A 20,781-nucleotide genomic window follows, 5' to 3' on the forward strand; every position below is an offset into this window, starting at 1 on the left:
ACATCTCTTCCAGGCTGGGATCTGGCTAGGGAAAAGGGCCAGGAGCCAGCTCTCAACACACGCCAAGGAAGATCAGCAGTGTCTGGGTCTTCACAGTGCATGCCCAAGAAAGCTGTGACCCAGCGTGTGTGTTTGCTGTCAGATCCCTGTAGGAAGTGCCAACATGCTATGTCAGAGCCAGCTGCTGGCTGGGCTCACCACCCTGGTGTGGCAGTACTGATGCAGCACCTGCAGGTCCTGCTGCTGCCCCTCTCCACTGGAGGTGCGGTCTAACTCCTCTGGTCTCTGCAGGGGCAACCGGGACAGTTTGAACCGGGCCTCAGGCAGCCGCCAGAGCAGCACAGAGAGCGAGATAAAGTCGCTGGAGCCTCGGCCGTGGAGCAGCACAGACTCAGATGGCTCCATCCGCAACCTGCGACCACCTGTTACCAAAGCCAGCAGCTTCAGTGGCATCTCCATCCTGACACGGGGGGACAGCATCGGGAGTAGCAAAGGCAGCACTGCCAGCAGAACGTCCCGGGCAGGTACTGTACTGTTTCCCCTGCACACCTTCTGCCAAAGGGCACCTAGCAGTGGTCTTCGGGCTGGGGGAGTGGGGCTCATGATGCTCTGGGCCATTACTGGTTAAAATGAGACGTGGTTGGCATCATCTGAATGTGTTCAGTACCTGGGCAGGGATACGTCAGTTGGTTCATCATCTGCTTTTTCAATACTCATCATCAGATCTTCCTTCCCTTTAGCAGAGTTATCTAAGACAAAGGACATTGTTTAGTCCCATGCCCTGGAACTCAAGCTACCAATTTTCTGTTGTTTTCTCTTCCCTGCTGTGCTGCAAGTTATGTTGCCATCCCTTTCTGCTCCCCAGAATCCCTCACAGCCCTAAGGAGACTTAGTCAGGGTGAACCATCTGGCACTTTTCCTTGCTTTCCAACAAAGGAGGTCCAGGGAAGGGTGCCACCAATTAGTCTATCTCATCAGACACACAGTCTATCTCATCAGACAAAGACTGTGTTAATTGGTGTCTGCCTACGACGTTCTCTCAGAATGATTCACTATACTCCTGAGAGCAAATATGACAGGAGGGAACTGGGCCTGCAGCTCTTCACGAGCTGTTGAATACAGCTCAAGGTTTCAGGGGAAGGGAACTAGGATCACAAGTCTCTGCCTGCTTCAGATCAGTTCTTCCTTTTCCATCTAGTAACACGAAGAGTAGCCCATGCACGGAGAATGTTATTGTGGGGCATCACTGGTAATCTGTAACTGACCACAGCTTCCTGAGAGGATGCGTGCTGCACTTGGCAGGGCACCAGCCCTTCTATCAGTGGGGAGCAGAGTCCTTCATTTTCAACTGACTGCTTGTGAGGCATTTGTGGAAGAGGCAGCACAGGTCTTTGCCCTCATTTTAATGGTCCGGTGATAACTGAGGAGCCATATGGTAGCTGGTTACAATTGCTGTGCAATATCAATGAGCAAAGTCCAGTGTTGTCTCACTGTCTAGTTTCCCCTGTTCTCACTGGTAGGCAGCAGGTCCCCAAATGCTTGAGAGCTGTCATTTTACTGGGGAGGGGAGGCAGATTGGTGCTTGTGGGTGATTAGACTGCTCCACAAGAATCCTTTCAAATAAAAGGAATAGGTCTAAAAGGCAGCCAGGCTGCTGCTCTAGCACCCAGACTGGCTTTGAACACCACACATTCATCTTGCAGTTTGAAGGTGCCTACATCACCTCTTGGGACCCTGTTTCCATTGTGCTCAGGGCTGCACTTATTCTGATTATTGCAACCACCTCCGGGACTGATTCATCAACTGATGGGAGCAGTTATTTGGAGATTTGTCCCAGCTGTGTGCCAAGCAGAGCACGAGAGGATCTGCTTTTTTGCTCCTTCTGTATTTTTCCTCCAGGTCTCCCATGGGAACAGAAGCCAATTGCTCTCCAGGCTTTATATAATGGCGAGTGATTAGAAACGTCTTGGAGGGGGCGGGGGGGGGCAAAGGAATTTTCACTTGGGGGAAAAAAAAACATCCATATCCTCATGTTTATTCTGTGGGGGAGGAAGTGCTTAGGACTCTGGGGCTCTTTTCCTACCTCAGCATTCAGCCCCTGGGCAACTGTCAGCAAAATATTTCCTTCTTTGCACCATGTGGCTGATGATACAGACCTCCTTAGCAGAATGCCTGAAGATTAGCTGCTGAAATGCAGTAGATCAGAGGCAGAATTAGTTAAATAGCAGCTACTGGGCAGTAGTTCCACAGCCCTTTTACTTCTGGAAGTAAGACTGAGGAGCACACTTCCCAGCTAGGTGCCCTGCAGCATGTATCGCACTCCTTCCTAACAATTTTTTCTACCATGGGAAGGAATTGCTTTCACCCTGCCACCCCCTAGCCTTTTACTCAAAAGGTGTGCGTGTGCTGGGTCTGTTGGCCATAAAATAGGATTCCCTCACTCCCTCTCTGTTCTGGGCAAGGACTCGAACAGATCATGACGATGTATTGGTGTCCGAGCAGGGGCCGTGCCTGGCTGCAGAACTGAGCTGTGACTGGGAACAGCTCCCCAGCTTCTTTCCACAGACTGGTTTATGGTACTGAGCTGACATGAGAGTATCTGGCAGCTCCCTCTTTTTGTAATCTCTGCTTCGTGCTGGGGTGGAGAGCCCTCCACCAGGCAGGTCCTGCTGTTAACAGCCAGATTCCTCTTCCCAGCAGAAGGCCCATGGCATTTATAGAAGGCCCTGACTTGTGCCTGGTGCTTTCCAGAAAGACAGAGGGCACATCCCTCCAGAGAATCAATTGCAACACAGATGTGTTTTTACCACCCTTGCCAATCCTGCCAGCACCTGCACCAAGCGTGCGCTGTCCCATGGGCTGAGGCCAGCTAGATTCATCATATGAGCCTGGCATTGGCCTTTTGATTTCCTGCAGTTCTGCGTAGTGTTTACACAAACAGCAACTACCTGAGAGCTTTGGGTGGGTACCGCTGTGTAGGCTGTCCTCTTGGAATGAGGGTGCGAGGCTGGAGTCAGGGAAGAGCGCACGCTCTTTGGAATAACAGGTGTACAACTCATGGCCATAGTCTGGAACAAGAATTGCATCCTGGTCTTCCCTGTGTGGGGCAGGGCATGCACGGGTCGGGGAGGAGAAGATGCTGTGACCAGCTGTGGAGGGTCAGTGTGCGTACGTGGTGAGGAGAGAGGTACAATCACTTGGAGTCCTGAGGGTGTCAGCACCTTGGTTTGCTGTGGAGCAGAGGCAAACTAGTGACTTAGCCTGCACCCTGTCCCACGTGGAAGCTCCCGTGTGGACAGCAGAGAATGCAACCTGGCTGCAGTACAGGAGGGATCTACCCCCCGCCCTCCCCATCAACGAATCAATGTTTTTCTCTCCCAGGTACCAACCCTGCCATGCCTTTCTCTATTCAAGGTTTGGTACTAGGTGCCCCTGAAGCATGCAGCCAATCCCCTTCTTCACAGCCCAGCCGTGGCCTCCTACCCTGCACAGCCCAGCAGCCTCAACCGCAGCCACCCCAGCAGCCACCACCGCAGCCCCAAGGACTTCCACCTGCAGCCCAGCAGCAGCCAGCCATGAGTAACCACATGATATCTCAGGTGAGTTGCTGCACAGTATCCAGGGCTCAGTAAGCTCCTTGGGCACACGGGTGGGAGGCAGAAGCAGAGCCAACATACACCCGGCACGCTCTGGACTCGCACCTGCCCAGCGGGTTTTGGGTGTCCTCACCCTTGCTGGCTGTTAGGGAGTGACAGTCCCTCTGTGCTATTGGCAGAGAGCAGGAGAAGGTTGGGGCCTTGCTGTGCCTGAATACGATGCTGCGCGGCATCTCAGCTTGCCAACCTCTTCTGTATCTGCTCGGGCCAGCAGCCCTCCTGGCAAGGGATCTGTAGCCCTTTGCTGAGTGGCAGGGTTATGTTCTGGAATCAGTTGCCCCCCTGGTGAGGGACCGTCACAAACGGTACTGGGGTTTGAGCTCCCCAGTGCTAAATCCCATGGCTGGTCACCTGATGTCCTGGGGAGAGGCAGACCTGGAACTGTGCCTGGGTGTATTCTCCAGACTCTCCCTGAGTTAAACCCAAGTGATGTTCCACAGCCTGCAGGGCTATTTCTGAGGATGGAGCCCTCTGGAAAGCACTCACAGCTGTCATTCCTACATATTTTGTTGTGCTCCTGAGGCTGTAAAAAGACAGAGCACAAGAGCTGCCCCAGTATCACTGCAGGACTGGGGAAGGGGTGGGAGCCAGCCCTGGTGGGCACGTTTGGAGAACAAAGCTGCCTCATGATCAGCGGGTGCAGAGTTGGGCGCTGTGCATGGGAAGTATCCTCAGTACCTTCCCATCCTGCCCTATTCGGAGCAGCATGTTGGTGCTGGACCTCAGCCTGCCTAGGAGTTTTATAGGGATCCTTTCTGGTGCATCATCTCATGCTTATGATGTCTCCTACAGCAAAGAACTGCAAGTTACACTGGAGGTTTTCAAGATGCGACTGGACAGGGAGGGTGCTAGATAATCTTATCTGGGCTCCCTTTGCCATGAAGGGTTGGACCAGCTGATCTTCCGAGGTCCTTTCCAACCTGGGCTGTTCTATGATTCTAAGTGTTTTCCATGGGCGGGGATGGGAGGAGGAAACAAGCCTCCTCGAACAGCTTTTACTGCAGATAACATGAACAGCTCCTTGCTCTCTGTTGCCGTCTGTATGAGGATGGGGGGAGCTTGTAGTTCTTGGGCCCTGGACTGGCTTCAGGGTTGTGGATCTATCTGCAGAGGATACTGAGACTCAAGGGAAACATCTCAGTTCTACTGCAGAGAGAGCTGGGAGTCAGTGCCACACACAAGTGGGCAGTGGAGTGGGAGAGACACAAAGGTGGTGCTGGGGGGAAGTGGCTCTTCTGCTGCTGGTGGCCATAGCTGGCCTTTGTGAACCTGTGTCCCTGTTCATGCCAGGCAAGAGCTGCTTTGCGGACATGGTCAGCCTTCCCAGCTTCCACAAAGCAACTGGCCAGGCTGTGTGTCTTCACAGAGAGCTGAATGCTCCCCCATTCTGGTCTCCGTGTTTTCCAACCCTCTGCAATGCCCCCCTCTGTGTGTTTGCAGTTGGCTCAGTTGACTAACCTTGTTGTTCCTTCTTTCTCTCCTTCCTCCTATCCTTCCTTCCCCCCCCTGCCCTTTTCCCACCCAAATCTCTCTCCTCTACTCCCTTCTCTGCTGGTCTTAGCCGGTCCCAGCGCTGCAGCCTGTTCAGTATTCTCCAAGCTCCTGCCCCCAAGTCCTCCTGCCAGTCTCTCCACCCCAGCAGTACAACTTGGTATAAACCCCCTTTCCTCTTCTGCTCTGTCTCTGTTTTATTCACGTGCTGTGTTTGTGTTGTATGAGCTTTTGCTAATCAGGTATGTCGCGGACACTGCACCCAGTGGGTTTGGGATTCATGGAGGCTCTGCGCTGCAGTGGGATCAAGGCAGTGGGATGCCTGATGCTGTGGGACCCACCAGGGCCGGGCACTGCCGGAGTGGCTGATCTTGGAAAGAGCCTGGGGAAGAGCACAAGCCCAGAACTCCACCAGGAAGTGACGCTTGTGCCCAGCACTGGGGTCCAGGGGCCATGGCTGCCCTGTGGTCTCAGTCAGCCCCTGTGTTGTCTCCGCCGGGTCTTTCGGGAACAGCACGCCCCATGGGACATGGCCTCTGGGCTGGGGCCACCCCTGCCTGTGTGGGGCCCCGCATGTCACCAGTGTCCGCTGAGCATTCGGGCCCCCCAGCAGCTCGCATGCCCCTGCCCCCTGTCCTGCAGAACGCTCTTGGTCTGTCGCCCATTTCTGGGGACCTTTCTTGGGCAAGCTTCTCCACACAGAGTAGGGAGAAGGGGTCTGCAATCTACTCAGCAGAGCTATGTCCTACATGCTGTTATCCTACATGCTGTCCTCCTCCACCCTTCCCACTTATCCCCAATGCAGGCTGACGAACTCAGCAACCCCTTTGGGCAGATCAGCCTCAGCCGACAGGGCTCTACGGAAGCACCGGATCCTTCCTCGGCTATGTTCCAGTCATCCCTCATCTCCCAACATCCTCAGCAGACAGGATTCATCATGGCAACCCCTGGGCAGCCTATTCCCACCACCAACTACTCTGCCTCAGGGCACACGGCCCCCACACAGCAGGTGCTGCAGCCCCAGGGCTACATTCAGCCTCCCCAGCAAGTAAGGACATGCGCAAGCCTGGAGGGGATGTGCACCTCGGCCCAAAGCTGTCGGGCAAGGGGCTGCTGGGGAGCAGTCCAGAGAACAGTTCCTTGAGAGCGGGTCCCCTCTTTTGCTGCTGCTCATTTGTGATGGATCAATACACAGGGGTCCAAGCTCTGGGTCGGTACGCACCCTTGCTAGGCACAGGATGGTCTCTGCCCCCTTGTCCCTCTGAGCTCACAAGGCACTTCCCTGGGGACTCCTCTGGCCATTCCTGGCTCTTAGTGTTGGGGGAGGGACAGTGACCAGATTCAGGGCTGACACCTCTAAGCTCTCTTTGGGGTCCTGCAGGGCATTATGACCTCTAGGAATGTTCCCCTGATTTGTGATGAGAATTGTGCCTACTGTGCTCTTGCACTACTGTGCTGGGAAAGGCTTGGATGTGGAGGCTGGGAGGAGCGGGAAGGGGCTGCGGTTCCCTGAGGAGCTATCATCTGGCCAGAGCCAAAGCCCTGGTTGGTTTCCTTCAGCAGAAGCCAGGCCAGGTGAGAGAGAAAACTGGTCCTGGGGGACCAGCTTTCTTGGTCCCACTCCCTCCTGTGTTCTCATCACCACGTTTTCTTGATTCTGATAGATTCAGGTTTCTTACTACCCTCCTGGGCAGTACCCGAACTCCAGCCAGCAATACCGATCTCTCAGTCACCCAGTGGCCTACAGCTCCCAGCGCACTCAGCAGCTCCCCCAGCAGTCCCAGCAGCCTGGTAAGGGGGCATAGAAGGGGGGAGGGGGCATGTTTCACTTTCTTGCCACTCTTGGTGGCTCTGAAGGATCTCCCATGCACTGTCTGGGGCCAGGCTGCTCTTCCCTGTCTCCCACTCCCCAGCTGGACTTGCTGAGCATAGAGTGCCTCTTGACTGTGCAAAAGAGAGTTGGAACTCAGCCTGGCTGCAAAGGCTCTTTCAGTCTCTCCCCTCCCTCTCAGCATGTAGCATGCACTGAGGTGCTGCAAGGTGATATAAAGCCAGCAGCTTCCTTCAGGTCTTTTTACATCTGCTGTAAGGGAAGCGCTTTTCCCACTCTTTAGCAAGAGATGGGGGCAAAGCAGGATTTGACCCCTCATACGCCAAGTCTCAGGCTGTCTCCTGTAGCCAGCTGCTCCATTTAAACCCTGTTCTGACAGGTTTACAGCCAATGATGTCCAACCAGCAGCAAACATACCAAGGTGTCATGGGAGTGCAGCAGGCACAGCCCCCCGGGCTCCTCAACAGCCAGAGGAACAGCATGGGGGGCCAGATGCAGAGTATGATGGGAGTGCAGCAGGCGCAGCCCCCTGGCCTTCTCAGCAGCCAGAGGAGCGGTATGGGGAGCCAGATGCAAGGCCTGATGGTCCAGTACACTCCACTGCCTTCGTACCAGGTAGGCATCAGTCGCTGTCCGTTGAGGGGCTGCTGGGGAGGGGGCCTCAGCTGTGCAGGCTTTGCACGAAGTGCCCTGTTCCTGTGCCTGAGTGATGGAGCCAAAGATGGAGACTTACTCACCCTGAGGTACAGTGCATGCTTGCTGGCTTGGGGAGGGCACGTCCACATTTGAATCTGTGTGGGACCTGTCTTGAGAAGGAGGACTGAGTGCAGCTGGTCCCTTCGCCACTGTGTTCGCAGAAGAGCTGGGAGGGGCTGCCCTTGCCTGGGCAAGATTGCTCTGGGCTGCAGTAGACAACCATCGGGCATCTCTTCTACCTTGTATGGACCTTGCTGGTGTCTCTTTGGGGCCAGTTGTCCCTGCTCCTGCTCTGTGTAACCTGTCATTCCATAGGGCTGCTTCTTTCCTCGCTGCACAGGTTCCCGTGGCCAATGAGTCCCAGAGTGTGGTCCAGCAGCCCTTCCAGCAGCCAGTGCTTGTACCAGCCAGCCAGTCTGTTCAGGGAGGGCTTCAGGCTGGAGGGGTACCCATCTACTACAGCGTCATCCCAACCGCCCAGCAGAACGGCACCAGGTAAAGCTTCTGTACCTCTGGCCTGCCTTGGGGGAGATAAGGGGTCCTGCTGCCCTACTGAAAGGGCATCGCATCCTGCTCCTGCAGCTGGAGGAGGTGACTGGGCACCACAGATGCTGGTCATCTCTTGAGCTTGCCCAATCCTAGCTCCCATAGTCAGCGCTTCCTGGGCACAGCTGTCCTGCAGCACGCGGTGCTTCCTGTGCCCTTCCAGAGGCAGCTGTGTTTCCAGCCATCTCAAGTGCTGAGGGAGCTGGTGGTTGCCTGTACAGATGGGCAGGCTGTTTCTCCCCATCCCCAGCACCTCACCAGAGCACTCTCTGCTTCACAGCCCTTCGGTGGGGTTCCTTCAGCCACCTGGCTCTGAGCAGTATCAGATGCCCCAGTCCCCATCACCCTGCAGCCCGCCACAGATGCAGCAGCAGTATTCAGGTAAGAGGGGCCACCGGTCAGGGTTGGCAGTGATTCTGCACAGGTTGGATCAGGTTTTATAGGGGCTGCAGTGAACAGAGCTGCCAATTCACAGCCAAGTCTAGCAGCTTCTGTGCGATGGGTTTCCTTAGCCTTAGCCATCCCACGGGAATTACCAGGACGTGGCACAGCGACTTTGCTCCAGGCTGATGCTGGCCTGCACCTGGCGTCTCCTTGCCATGGTGGACGGGCAGGGTAGGAGCGGGTAGCGGGAGCTGCTGTGGGCTGCGGACTCCCTCTGCTGGCGACGCGGCTTAGCGTCACCGGGGCAGCACATGGGAGCAGGGAGCACTGTGGATGAGAGGAGTATCAGGATTCCTGCATCAGGATTCCTGCATTCTAACTGCAGGGAAGTGAGCTGGGGCCTGGTGAATTGGTGCAAGAGCTGAAACCAGGATACTGGCGTGCCGCGCCCAGCTCTGTGATAGATCCTTTGCCTGAAGTTTTGCTGCGATGCTCAGAGAGGTCACCTGAGTTGCCTTCAGCTTGTCCCCTCTGCTCACATTTCTCCTGGATTAAAAGTCATCACTCTCTGATGTAAGCTGTGGTATCAGAGAGGGGTCTTGGTGGAGCCTTTTTTCAGCCCGCCTGGGCAGGCAGGGGTGGCAGAGGAGAGAGTACAGAGGGGGTGTTGCAGGGAAGAGTGCGAAGGTGCACAGACAGGCAGGCTGCCTCTTGTCCCACAGCAAGCAGCAGCAGCAGCGCGCCGAGCCTGGGCAATACTGCTGCTGTCCTCTCTCCCCAGGGGTGTCTCCATCAGGCCCTGGCGTGGTTGTGATGCAGCTGAATGTACCCAATGGCCCCCAGGCCCCCCAGAATCCCCCTGTGGTGCAGTGGAGCCACTGTAAGTACTACAGCCTGGACCAGCGGGGGCAGAAGCCAGGAGACCTGTACAACCCAGACACCAGTGCTCAGGTATTGAGAGGACTGGGACACAGACAGCTCGTCTTTTGGGAGCAGCCTGGCGGGAGAGAGAGGACCCCAGCATCCATGCTGTCTGAATGGGCTGGGGGGTGGGGGTGGGCTCACCCCGTGGTGGTGAGACGGGTTTGGGACCAGTCACAAGCACTGGGGCTGTCTAACACTCTCCCTCCCCCAGGCCAGCACCCAGCTGAACAGCCCCATCACGTCCCCCACCCAATCCCCGACGCCTTCTCCTGTCACCAACCTCAACAGTGTCTGCACGGGGCTGAGCCCCCTCCCTGTCCTCACACAGTTCCCCCGGCCCATGGGCCCGGCACAAGGTAAGGGGAAGGAGAGGGGACAGCACAGGGCTGGTCTTTCCTGTAATTTCTTCAGACCCTTACAAACATTTGCTTCCTTTTTTCAGGTGACGGGCGCTACTCGTTGCTGGGCCAGCCGCTGCAGTATAATCTGTCTATCTGTCCCCCACCCCTGCTCCACAACCAGCCCAACTACAATGCACACCAGGTAAAATTGGACCAACCCCCCACCACCCTTTCACTGTCCTGGGAGCAGAGCGGGATGGCCCCCTCCCTTCCCCCGGACAACCCCTCTCTGGGCAGGGCACAGGAGGAGTTAAGAAGTGAGTCTCCCACCCTGCCCTGTGCTTGGACACCCTTTGATTAGGTAGCAGGGTGCCTGCCCCACGCTCTTGCCATCCATCCGGCAGAGCTGCCATTGTACATGGATTTCCCTAGAGCCTGGCACTGGGCTAAAATTTCATCCTGCTCCCAGCTTTGCCCAGAAGCAGTGTCAGCCCCAAGTCCTTTGAGTGTCCTGGAACCATGTCTGTGCCTTGATCTCATCTAACTTACCCAAACGTGGTGTCACCTCAAAGGTGCGAGGGGGTGCAAGGTTCATCCAGGTGTCTTCGTTCCCCTTCACAGCTGTGGCGTAGTCAAGTTTGGTCTTCTCCCCCACTCCCAGGTTGCTCTGTGGGCACTGAGGCCACAGTGTCTCCTCAGGTGACACAGTACCATTTTTATTCTTTAAGGGGCAGACTGGAATGAAACATGGAAACCGGAGCAAGAGACAGGCCCTCAAGTCAGCATCCACTGACCTTGGGACAAGTGACGTAGGCAAGTGACCCTCCTCAAGCAGGTCCCCCTCTGCCCTCTGACTAGTCCCCACTGCATGGGCATAGCTGGCATTGGCAGAGACTCCAGATGCTGTCTCTGCCCACACCAGCATTCCACAGAACCCATTGCTGTGGGTGGGTGTGGAGGGCAGTGCCTGCCTGCCCCTGCCTCCCCCACGCACACCCCCACAGCCCACCTGAGGCCTGGCTTGGGGGGTGCAGCAGAGCCAGTCCCCGTCTGTGCCCATCGGGAGGGGGGCGGGCAGGGGTTGCTCAGGAGCCCAGTAAACACTGCCCGCACTGAGCAAAGCTTTTGAGAAAGAGTGGGGGGAAATTGTTGGAGAGTCAGTGGTGAGCACCAGGACACCTGGGCCCTATTCCTGCCTCTGTGAGGGTTGAAATGATGGAGCGGGAGGAGCTGGCAGAACTCCTGGGATTTTATTCCTCTTTGTCAGCAGAAAGTGAGTGTGCAGACCCCTGAGATCTTGTTCCCACCATTGCCTTCCCAAGTGACGCTTCCCTCTCATGCTTCCATTTACCAGTGGGGCCAGGAGCTGCAGAGCCCTCATCTTTGCAAAGGGCTTTGGGATCTTCCAGGGGTGGCTGTGAGGATCGTTGCTCTCCAAAGGGGAAGGGACTCCCTGTTCCTCGCCCTGGGGGGTCTCCACTTGGTCGTCAGGGAGGGAAAGAGAGGCACGTGTCTGGCTTCTGCCTGCAGCAGTACAAGACTTGCTAGTTGGGCATGAGCCAGACAGCCTGGAAGGGAGGCAGTCTTCACTGGCTCTCTGGAGGCTTCAGATTTGTCCCCCGTGTCACCTCCCCGTCACCAACAACAACAGCAGCTGGTTGCGGGGGGCCCTTTAAGAGCTGCTTGTCAGAGAGCTGCCCCTCTCCCTGCGGCTGGCACGTTCATTACATGCCGCGTTAATATTAGCAAAGAATCCAGCCAGCCCTCCACTAAGCCCAGAAGCCAGGGCTGGAGCCAGGAGGCAGCAGAAGTGTTTGGGTACCACAAAGCAGAAGCAAAGAGGTTGGCAGGACACTGGCCTGGACACACAAGGGGATCCTCCCCGTGGGTAAAGCACACAGGGCAGTGTCACATTCAGGATCCACACATGTCGACGTCCTCCGTGGGTGCATCCTGTCTTTCTCCCTTCCAGGGACAGAGGGCAGGAGAGCTGGGTTAGCTCCCAATCCTGGTACCCAAGGATCAGGGTAGGAAGACGGGGCAGAGCACCTGGGAAAGCCCTAACTGACAAGCCAAGCCCAGCCAAAGGAGGCAGGGAGGACTTGGTGTTGCCGGAGCCCTGGGCAAATGGGAAATACCAGTCTCCTCTTGAAGCAGGCCATGTGGGGACCAGGATGTGGGCATCAGAAAGGATCGGGATGGGGCACTGCAGGGAGCAGAACGGTAGGGGCAGTTTGAGGGGAAGAAGTGACTGGCTTAAAAAAATACATTCCTAATGTGGGGGCAGCTTAGCAAAGCGCTGCTTCCATGGGCGAAGTAGAGGTGACTGCTCCAATCACGGAGCTGGTGAGGAGCCCACGCATCAGCTCTCACTGTGCTGTTGCCACCCAAGAATCTGCTGCCGCTGACACGTGCTGTCTTTCCACTGCAGTGCTGGGCCGAGTGCTGGAGGTGACAGACCTGCCCGAGGGCATCACGCGGACAGAGGCTGACAAGCTCTTCACCCAGCTCGCCATGGCTGGTGCCAAAATCCAGTGGCTCAAAGAGACTCAGGGGCGCCGTGGAGATGGGGGCGGCGGGGACAACAACGGGACTCCAGAGAACGGCAGGCACAGTGACCTTGCTGCCTTATACACCATCGTGGCCGTGTTCCCCAGCCCGCTGGCTGCCCAGAATGCCTCCCTCCGCCTCAACAACTCCCTCAGCCGCTTCAAGCTGCGTGTGGCCAAAAAGAACTACGACTTGCGGGTGCTGGAGCGTGCCAGCTCACAGTAGGGCTCACGCATGGGCACAGAGCACACTGGACTGCGGGCACTTCCCTCTGCCTTCTCTTTTCCTTTCTGCCCTCCCTTCCTCTCGCCCTCCTTCCTGGATATATTTATATGGACATAATTAAGAGACAAGAAATTGATTTTTTTTTTTTATTATTATTATTATTTTTGGAGTGATGCCCGTGCCCGCCCACCTTACCCTGTGTATATTGTTTTGTTAAGCACTGTGTTGAACCGCACATACAGGTGTTGATTGGTATGTTCACTGCACATTTTATTTAATCTGATTATTATTTGGGGGGTATTTTTGGTTTTATTTTATTTGGGGGGTTGTTTTTAAATATAAAAAGAAAACTTGTCCATCACTTTAATGCTGCTTTCCCATTCTCTGCCAGTACCAGTGCGAGGGGCTGGCTGTGCTGCCTCTTCGGGGTGAGATGACAGCCAGGGAGCAGAAGGGGCACTCACAGGAGGACGTGTTCCTGCCCGGGTCCTGCCCCCATGCTTGGCATGTACAAGGGCTGCAGGCTCATGGCTTGCCGAGGCTGGGAGCTGAGACTGGGAGAGGAGCACTGAGCACTTTGACCTGGGGCTGGTCCCCCCCATCAGATATTCATAGCCTCTTTTCCCAGCTGCTGGCCCCATGCAGCTGCGCAATGGGGGCAAGAATGGGGGCGTGGGCTGTCCCCAGCTGCATCCCCTGCCAGGAAGCAACATATTCCTCCTGATTACAGGGGAGCAGCCCTTGAGCTGGTAGGTGCAGGTGTCACTGTGTCCTCCTGCCCTGTGGGTACAGGAGTTGGGCTGACACCACCCTCGCCGTGGCATTGCACGCAGCAGCTGGAGCCTCTTGCAGCGTCTGGACGCTACCTTCAAGAGCAGGTGCAAGTGGAGAGGTAAGAGCTGCCTGGAAGGGGTGGGCTCCAACCCCAGCCGTGGTGCAAACTCCTGCCCCGCTGCCACCCACAGCCTGGCAGGGACATAGGCCCAGGGACTCTGGCACTGGGGTGCCTGTCCAGCTCCAGGGACCTGGCACCCACTGCAGGGCAGCATGGTAGCAGTGGGGTCCCCAGCTCTCTCCTCGGTGGCAGCTCTGTCTCAGTGGAGAGCAGACCAGCAGAATTTGCTGCCAGAGGATATGGGGCAGCCATGAGAGCTGCCCCACGAGAGACGCCACTGCTGCCACTCTTTCCTTTTCTCCTCCCAGCTGCAGGGGCCTCAAATGCGAGAGCAAGCGAGACATCAAGGCTGGAGCACTTGGTGTGCCCCAGCTCTGCGGCTGCCCCATGCCAGGGGGTGGGTGGGCCTCTGGCACGCCCAGCAACCCACTAACGCAAATAGCCAGTGGCTCTTCTCCACCCCGCTCCCCTCCTGGCTCCGCATGGGCTCCAATTTCTCGGCGTCAGCCTCCGCCAGCGCTCAGCTGTCGGTTCCCCTCTGGCCTGTCACTCCCGCTCTCCACGGGACTGGGGCAGCTGCCCCCCTCCCTGCGCACCCGGCACGGAGGGCTGGGGGCTCCGCAGCCCACGGGGCCCCAACATCGGCCACCCTTTGCGGGGTTTTTCATCGTAGGACAAGAGCTCCAAACACAGCGTAAGTGTGTTTCTGTGCGCGGCTCCCCCTCATTGTGGCCACTGACCCCCCTGGGCCCCTGCTCCACCCACATTGCTGCAAGACCCCAGGGCTCTTTGCTTCTGCAGCACCCCTTGCCCCAGGACTCCCCAGCTCCCATCACTGTTTCCCTGATGGTCATCTTGGTTGGTCTCCATGGGTGGATGTGGTGGCCTCGTGTTAGGTATCGCCAAAAATAGTGATGTCTGGGTAGACGGACTATGGGGATGGTTGGCAGTCAAAGGTGGAATCAGGCATGTTTTGGGGGATGCAGGAGCAGATCTTGCCCCCATGGTAGCACGGGGCTTCTGTGGAGAAGAAAGCAGGGCTGTGTGGTGATGCCAGACAGCGCCACAGGCATGCTTGTCCTAGGGGGCCAAGAGTGGCACCATTTGCAGTTTAATCGTGAGATGGAGATGTCTAGACAGAGATGGATACGTGCAGGTAGCCCAGGATCTGGCTTGCAGCACTTGGCACCACCTCCACCGAGCAAGCAGCAGCGCCGAGCACGCTGGGCTGGGAGCCTGCCGTTCTCCAGCCTGCGCAGCAGACCCCAGCGGGTACCCCGGGGCCCCGGGACTCGCCCGCAGCAGAACTGGCCCGTGCTGGGGCAGGAGCTGCAGGCAGGGCGGCAGGAGATGGTGCTGCTGGGGCAGAGGGTGGTACTGGCTTGAGAGAGGCTTCCCATCCAGCAAGGTCTGGCCGTTCCTGCCCCCACTGGGCACCTGCAGTGGGAACAGCCCCAGCCAATGTGATGTCTCTCTTCTCCCCTCATAGCATGACAGAGAAGGAAGTGCCAGAGCCACCAGCTTCCCCTGCTTCAGGTGGGAAACCCAAGAGCCGGGTAAGTGGGTACCCACAGGGCAGCTTGGGTGGGTGGGGGAAGCCACCTTTCTAGCGTTGTCTCAGCCTCAGCCCCAGCAATCTTCATGGGGCCAGGGATGCCTGGTGGGATCCTGATCCAGCAGGCATTTCCTAGCTTGGCTTTTCCCCAGGCTGCCCACATCCCACATGGTGCTCGGGGGTCACAGTTTCTCTTTCTGTGGGGACCTCACGGGGCTGGGAGAAGGGTCCCTGTCCGCACAGCATGTCTGCCCCAGGACGCCTGGGGTCTCCTCCCACTTGGGGAAGAAGGAGTCTCTAGGTCAGAGCAAAGGGGCGGGGAGCCAGGCACTGGCTTCTTTGCCTGCCTGCCTGCCTCACCCCACAGCCTGCCGTGTGCGATGCGTCCTCTCCTGCCCCAGCAGCTACAGAAGCTGAAGCAACTTTTCCAGCGAAAGCCCAAGGAGGAGACGGCGCCAGAGCCGCAGCCCAATGGGGAGCTGGTCAGCCCTTCAGGAGGACCCATCTGCTACGTCTATGAGGAGGAGGAAGAGGAGGAAGAGGAGGAGGAGCCTGAGCCCCCTCCTGAGCCCCAGAAACTTGTCAATGACAAGCCCCACAAGTTCAAAGATCATTACTTCAAAAAGCCCAAGTTCTGTGATGTTTGTGCCCGCATGATTGTCCGTGAGTCCTGAGGGTGCTGGGGCTGGGGGCCATGGTCAGGGTGAGGGCTGGGGGCCAAGGCTGGCGAGGGCTCCAGCCCAGCCGTCCCCACAGCTGCAGTGTCACATTGCCTCTCCTTTCCACCCCTCCGCCCCCACCACCGCCAGTCAACAACAAATTTGGCTTGAGGTGCAAGAACTGCAAAACCAACATCCACCACCACTGCCAGTCCTACGTGGAGATGCAGCGCTGCTTCGGCAAAATCGTGAGTGTTCCCACCGGCCCTGGGCCTGGGCCCCCCCTGCCAGGGAAGACGAAAGCACCGCGGCAGAGAGCGGCCAGCTCGGTCCCTGTGGGCATGACCCAGGCGCCATCACCCACCTCTCTTCCTGGCTCTGGGGGGACACCCAGGCATCACCTCCCTGCTGGGTGGCCACCCTCTGGGTCCCCAGCATCCCCCCGCCCCCCCCTCAGCTCTCGCAGGAGCGTCCACGGGTCTGGGTGGTGGTTGGTGCTCTGACCTCTTTCCTTCCAGCCCCCGGGGTTTCGCCGGGCGTACAGCTCACCCCTCTACAGTGACCAGCAATACGCCTGCGTCAAGGAGCTGCTCTGTAAGTACCGTCCCCACGCCGGGGTGGCCCATCCCCTCGCGTCCTGTAGCTGAACCCCTCTCGCCATCCCTGTGCCCCAGCGGCAGCCAACAGGAGCGACCCCGTGTTCGAGACCCTGCGGACGGGCGTCATTATGGCCAACAAGGAGCGCAAGAAAGGACAGGATGACAAGAAAAACGTGAGTGCGGGGCTGGCCTGTCACTCCAAATGCCTGAGGGTCCCGGCACCACAGCCTGCACCCCATTGCCACCCCCACCTCCCTGCCCGCTCTGCACCCGCTGACAGCTCTCTGCCTTGCAGCCTTTGGCTGCGATGATGGATGAGGAACCAGAGGCCACGAAGCGAGAAGAGCGCAAAACCGAGGGCGGTGAGTGCTGCGACTGCGGCAGGCCTGGCTGCACGCGAGGGCCGAGGACCTGGGTGGGGGGCTGAGCTCCAGCCTCGGGTGTGAGGCAAGGAGGGAGCCTGATGGGGAGACTGTACTTGGGGGGCCCACCGGGGTGGATTTTGCCCTGCAGAAAGGGGGTCTTCAGTTCAGCTCTCCACCCTGGGGCTCTCTCTGCTTTCCCTCGTTGACCTGGGCACAGGAGATCCTTGGGAGGAGGCTGGTCCTGGGGCAGGGAGGCAGCACCAGGAGAGATGTAAGCCCCCTCCTCCCATTTCCAGGCACCTCTGAAGGGGACAAGAAGACTGAGAAGAGCCCAACAGATGACAAGGTAGCCATCATCCTCACCCTACACCCCAAAGGCCCCCGGCCTCAGAGCAGCGTGGGCAGAGGCTGCAGGGATCTCCCTGCCGGGCTCCCTGGGGCTGTCCTCAGCCCCTCTGGGGCCCCGAACCCTTCTTTCCTTCTCCCCCAGAACAAGAAGCCACAGCCAGGGATTCGTGGTGGCTATCTGCAGTCTCACTATTTTGTGGCACTTTATCGCTTCAAAGCCCTGGAGAAAGATGACCTGGATTTCCCGTAAGTTCCCAGCCGTGTAGTGGGCACAGGGGTGATGAGGGGAAGGACGTGGGGTGCCCAGGAGGGAGGGGGAGAAGTCTTCACCTCAGCAGTGAGGGTCTGGAGGGGTCTGTGAATGACTGAACGAGGGCAGAAATTAGAGCCATGCTGGCTGTGCTTTGGGTTTTGTGGCTTTTCTGCCTGCCCCAACAGGCTACACATCGAGCAGGGGCCCTGGCTCTCACTGAGCCAGCTCTCCCAGCTCCCAGGCTTTGGGCACAAGCCTCATTTCCAAGGCTGTGGTTCCACTGGTTTCTTGCACCCCAGACTTGAGGCTGAGCTGCTGTCTGTCTACAGGACCTGTCTGTCCCTGAGCCCATGGGCTGTGTGCATTCCTCGACCTCCCCTGACACAGGGCTCTAGGAGCTGGTGCTGTGGGAAGAGCGATTTTCCTTGCCACCCTCAGGGTCTCCCATGGCGGGGGGGTCCCTGCCCCTCCTCACACTGAGCCCTTCCTTCCTTTCGCAGGCCAGGGGAGAAGATCACAGTGGTCGATGACTCCAATGAGGAGTGGTGGCGGGTAAGGCTGGTGTCCTACAAGCACAGAGGGGAAAGATGCAGAGCTTAAAGCAAAGGGAGAGGTCAGCTGGGAGTGCAAATTGCACTCTAAGGGGGACACAGCCCCCTAAATCTGCTGTGTCCTCATGCCAACCCACAACCTGCAGGCTGTTTGTCATGGGGGAGTCTTGGGGTCATACAGATTGGCCCCAACCCCCACCTCGCACTCATCCACTGACTTCTTTCAGGGGAAGATCGGTGAAAAAATTGGCTACTTCCCTCCAAACTTCATCATCCGGGTGCGGGCAGGTGAGCGGGTGCACAAGGTGACGCGCTCCTTCGTGGGCAACCGGGAGATCGGGCAGATCACGCTCAAGAAGGATCAGGTGAGATGGGACCATGTGATCACAGCCCGTGATCCTCCAGCCTCCACCTGCATCCCTGCCCCAGCCTCCCTCCAGGCCCCCACCCGTCACGGCTGCCCCGCTGCACCCACAGCCGTGCTCTGCCCCAGCCCGCATTACGGTCCCCACGCTGCCCACCTCCCCCCGCCCCTCGGACTGGAGAGACACCTGCTCTGCCCAGCTCCCCCCTCTGCCTGGGGGTGCTGCCTTCCCCCCGCTCCACAAGGCCCTGGGAGTCTCACCTGCACCCCTCTCGCCCCGCCAGATCGTGGTGCAGAAGGGTGAGGAGGTGAATGGTTACGTGAAAGTCTACACCGGCCGCAAAGTGGGGCTCTTCCCCGTGGACTTCCTGCAGGAGATCTGAGCGGGGCAGCGTCCCAGGGCCCCCCAGCCGGGGGGACGGATGGACCTTGGCTGCAGGGAGCTGCCGGAGCTGGGTAGGGATGGGGACAGCAGGCACCCCCGTCTCTGATGCCTGCAGCGATGGGGTCTCCGGCAGGGACCGTCTCCGCCAGGACCGGAGCAGGCCAGGGGTGTGGGAGGTGCCTCTGGGGCTGTTTCCCCCGTGGGGTTTTTGCTGCCTTCAGAGACACTGGGCGCAAGGAGGGGGCACCCCCAGACTCGCTTTGGAGGCCACCCAGCCCCCCCTGCCTGAGGTGGTGGGTGCTGGGTGCCCCGGGGGCGTCAGCGCAGTCCTGTCCCTCTGCTCTGGGCTGTGTAATCCCGTGTTTTGGCAATACACGTCTGCTCCCCAACCCCGAGCTCCCCCTGTTTGGATTTGCGGGGGGGGTGTCACTGTGGGGCTGCCGGTGGCCCCAGCTGCTGCGGACCGGGCCAGGAGGCTGCGCCGGTGCTTTCCTGCTCCGTGTGACACCCTGCTCCGTGCACACTCCGTGTGCAGCCCACGCCCGTGCCTCGCGAGCGCGTGCACGCAGACGCGTGCGGTACAACCCGCCCTCCCCGCCCCGCCCCCCCACCCCAGCACCCAGGACCCCGCGTGGGGCCCCCGCAGCCCAAGGCCGTTCCGAGCAGCCGTACGTGCACGGAGCCGACCGGCTCTCAGCCGGGCACGGGCGGGTGAGGGGAAGCGGGCAGGGCTCCCCCGCTCCGTTCCCCCGGGCCGCAGCCCCTGGGGGGCCGGGGCCGCCCCGCCCTCAGCGCGGGCCGCCCGCGGTGCCGGGCGCTGGCGCGGGGCCCGGCGGGGCCCCAATAGGGGCCGCGGGCGACAGGTGACAGGGCCCGGGGACAGGACGAGTCCTTGGAACGAGGGGGGCGAGCGCCGAGCCAGGGACAGGTGCCCGGGCGGGCGGCACGGCCGGGGAGCGCCCGCCCCGGGGCGGGCACCTCGCCCACCCGCTGCCTCGGCCGGGGGCTCGGGCCGCGGCGGAGCCGGACCGGAGGGGGCGACGGCGGCCCGGCGGAGGCGGCTGCGCGGGCCGCCCGTGACGTCCCGGAGCCGTGACGCCGGCGGTAACCACGGCGACGGGCGGGAGGCGGGGCCGCGGGGGTGGGGCAGGACGGTAACCACGGCGACGGGGGCCGGTACCGCGCGCCGTCCGTCGCCGTGGCGACACGGAGCCGTGGGACGGGGCGGCCCGGCTGGGCCGCCCGGTAACGGCGGCTGCCGCAGCGAGGTCGCGATCGCCGTGGAGCCCGACGGAACGGGCCGGGCCGGGCCGGGCGGGCGCAGCCCTCGGCGGGGCCGCCCGCGCTGCGGGGCTCTCGGCACCGGCCGCGGCCTGCTCGGACGGCTGCGGCGGCCCCTCCGGCCCTGCCGCGGGCCGGGCGGGGGCGCTGCTGACGCGCCGCGCGGCCGCTCCGTATGCAGAGATATGCAAATGCCGCGGCGGCCGCTGCGGGCGCGAGGGAAGCCGCGGCGCCCCCTGGCGGACGGCTCGCGGAGCAGCGCCTGCCGGCGCCCCCCGCAGCCCCCCGGGACAGCACCCCGTGCCGGGGGGGAGCGACGGGCCGGGCCGGGGGTGGCTGCCCGACCCCCACCGCCCCCCGGTGCTTGCCGTGCAGGCGGTGCGAGCCCCGACCTGGTCACCCGCCGCCACCGCCATGAATATTCATGTCCGGGCCCTCGCTGACGGGGGGGGGGGGCGGGGGGATTCAAGGGCAAAGTAGCCGCCCCGAGCCCAGCCCCCCGGGAGGGCGTCGTGGTGCTGCCGGCCCCTCCCGGGGCGGGGGGCGGACGCCGGTCCCACAGCCCTGCCCCAGGCCCCAGGCAGGGGCTGCCCCGGGGAGACCATCGGCAGGGGCGTGGGGAGGGGTCCCCGTGCTCCCCCAGCCCCGCGGCCCCCCAGTCCCGGCCCAGCTGCCCCCTCCCTCGCCCCCCGCCTTCGCTGCCTGCAGAATAATCCGGAGCCACAAATGCATCGCGGGGTCCGCGCCCGGGCTGCGCTGGCGGGGGGCCACGCCGGGGCGGGGGCATGGAGGTGGCTCTGCGTCCCCCGCGGCTTTGGAGGGGCTCTGGCTCCCACCTTCTTTGGCCAAGTGGGCTGCGCCGGGGCTGCTGGTGCGCAGGAG

The 20,781-nt window shown here is 60.0% G+C and overlaps 2 protein-coding genes across 24 annotated transcripts in view; both read left to right on the forward strand.

Annotated features, from left to right (window-relative positions):
- The window catches only part of R3HDM2 (R3H domain containing 2), a 59,152-nt gene extending 46,147 nt beyond the window's left edge, over window positions 1-13,005 (forward strand). For 11 of the 23 annotated variants that reach the window (XM_075133567.1, XM_075133563.1, XM_075133569.1 and 8 more), the window contains 13 exons: window positions 292-524; window positions 3,382-3,599; window positions 5,218-5,307; window positions 5,953-6,195; window positions 6,812-6,938; window positions 7,358-7,593; window positions 8,015-8,169; window positions 8,501-8,601; window positions 9,386-9,555; window positions 9,740-9,884; window positions 9,971-10,071; window positions 10,598-10,682; window positions 12,301-13,005. In XM_075133567.1, coding sequence (XP_074989668.1) covers window positions 292-524; window positions 3,382-3,599; window positions 5,218-5,307; window positions 5,953-6,195; window positions 6,812-6,938; window positions 7,358-7,593; window positions 8,015-8,169; window positions 8,501-8,601; window positions 9,386-9,555; window positions 9,740-9,884; window positions 9,971-10,071; window positions 10,598-10,682; window positions 12,301-12,644 — 2,248 coding nt within the window. In that variant the 3' untranslated portion in view covers window positions 12,645-13,005. The remainder of the gene's footprint in view (window positions 1-291; window positions 525-3,381; window positions 3,600-5,217; window positions 5,308-5,952; window positions 6,196-6,811; window positions 6,939-7,357; window positions 7,594-8,014; window positions 8,170-8,500; window positions 8,602-9,385; window positions 9,556-9,739; window positions 9,885-9,970; window positions 10,072-10,597; window positions 10,683-12,300) is intronic. The other 12 variants (XM_075133570.1, XM_075133574.1, XM_075133576.1 and 9 more) reach the window with 5 other exon arrangements.
- A 287-nt stretch (window positions 13,006-13,292) lies between these two features.
- STAC3 (SH3 and cysteine rich domain 3) lies at window positions 13,293-19,007 on the forward strand. The gene is given in 15 exon segments (XM_075133588.1): window positions 13,293-13,911; window positions 13,913-13,970; window positions 13,972-14,070; window positions 14,073-14,233; window positions 15,029-15,095; window positions 15,499-15,757; window positions 15,904-16,001; window positions 16,272-16,347; window positions 16,428-16,525; window positions 16,648-16,714; window positions 17,014-17,063; window positions 17,208-17,311; window positions 17,819-17,870; window positions 18,097-18,234; window positions 18,518-19,007. Coding segments are annotated over 15 exon segments (1,548 nt in total). The 5' UTR covers window positions 13,293-13,789; the 3' UTR covers window positions 18,617-19,007.
- Window positions 19,008-20,781: the final 1,774 nt, after the last annotated feature.

Source organism: Calonectris borealis, chromosome 30 (assembly GCF_964195595.1).
Source record: "Calonectris borealis chromosome 30, bCalBor7.hap1.2, whole genome shotgun sequence".
In the NCBI taxonomy this organism is placed as follows: Eukaryota; Metazoa; Chordata; class Aves; order Procellariiformes; family Procellariidae; genus Calonectris; species Calonectris borealis.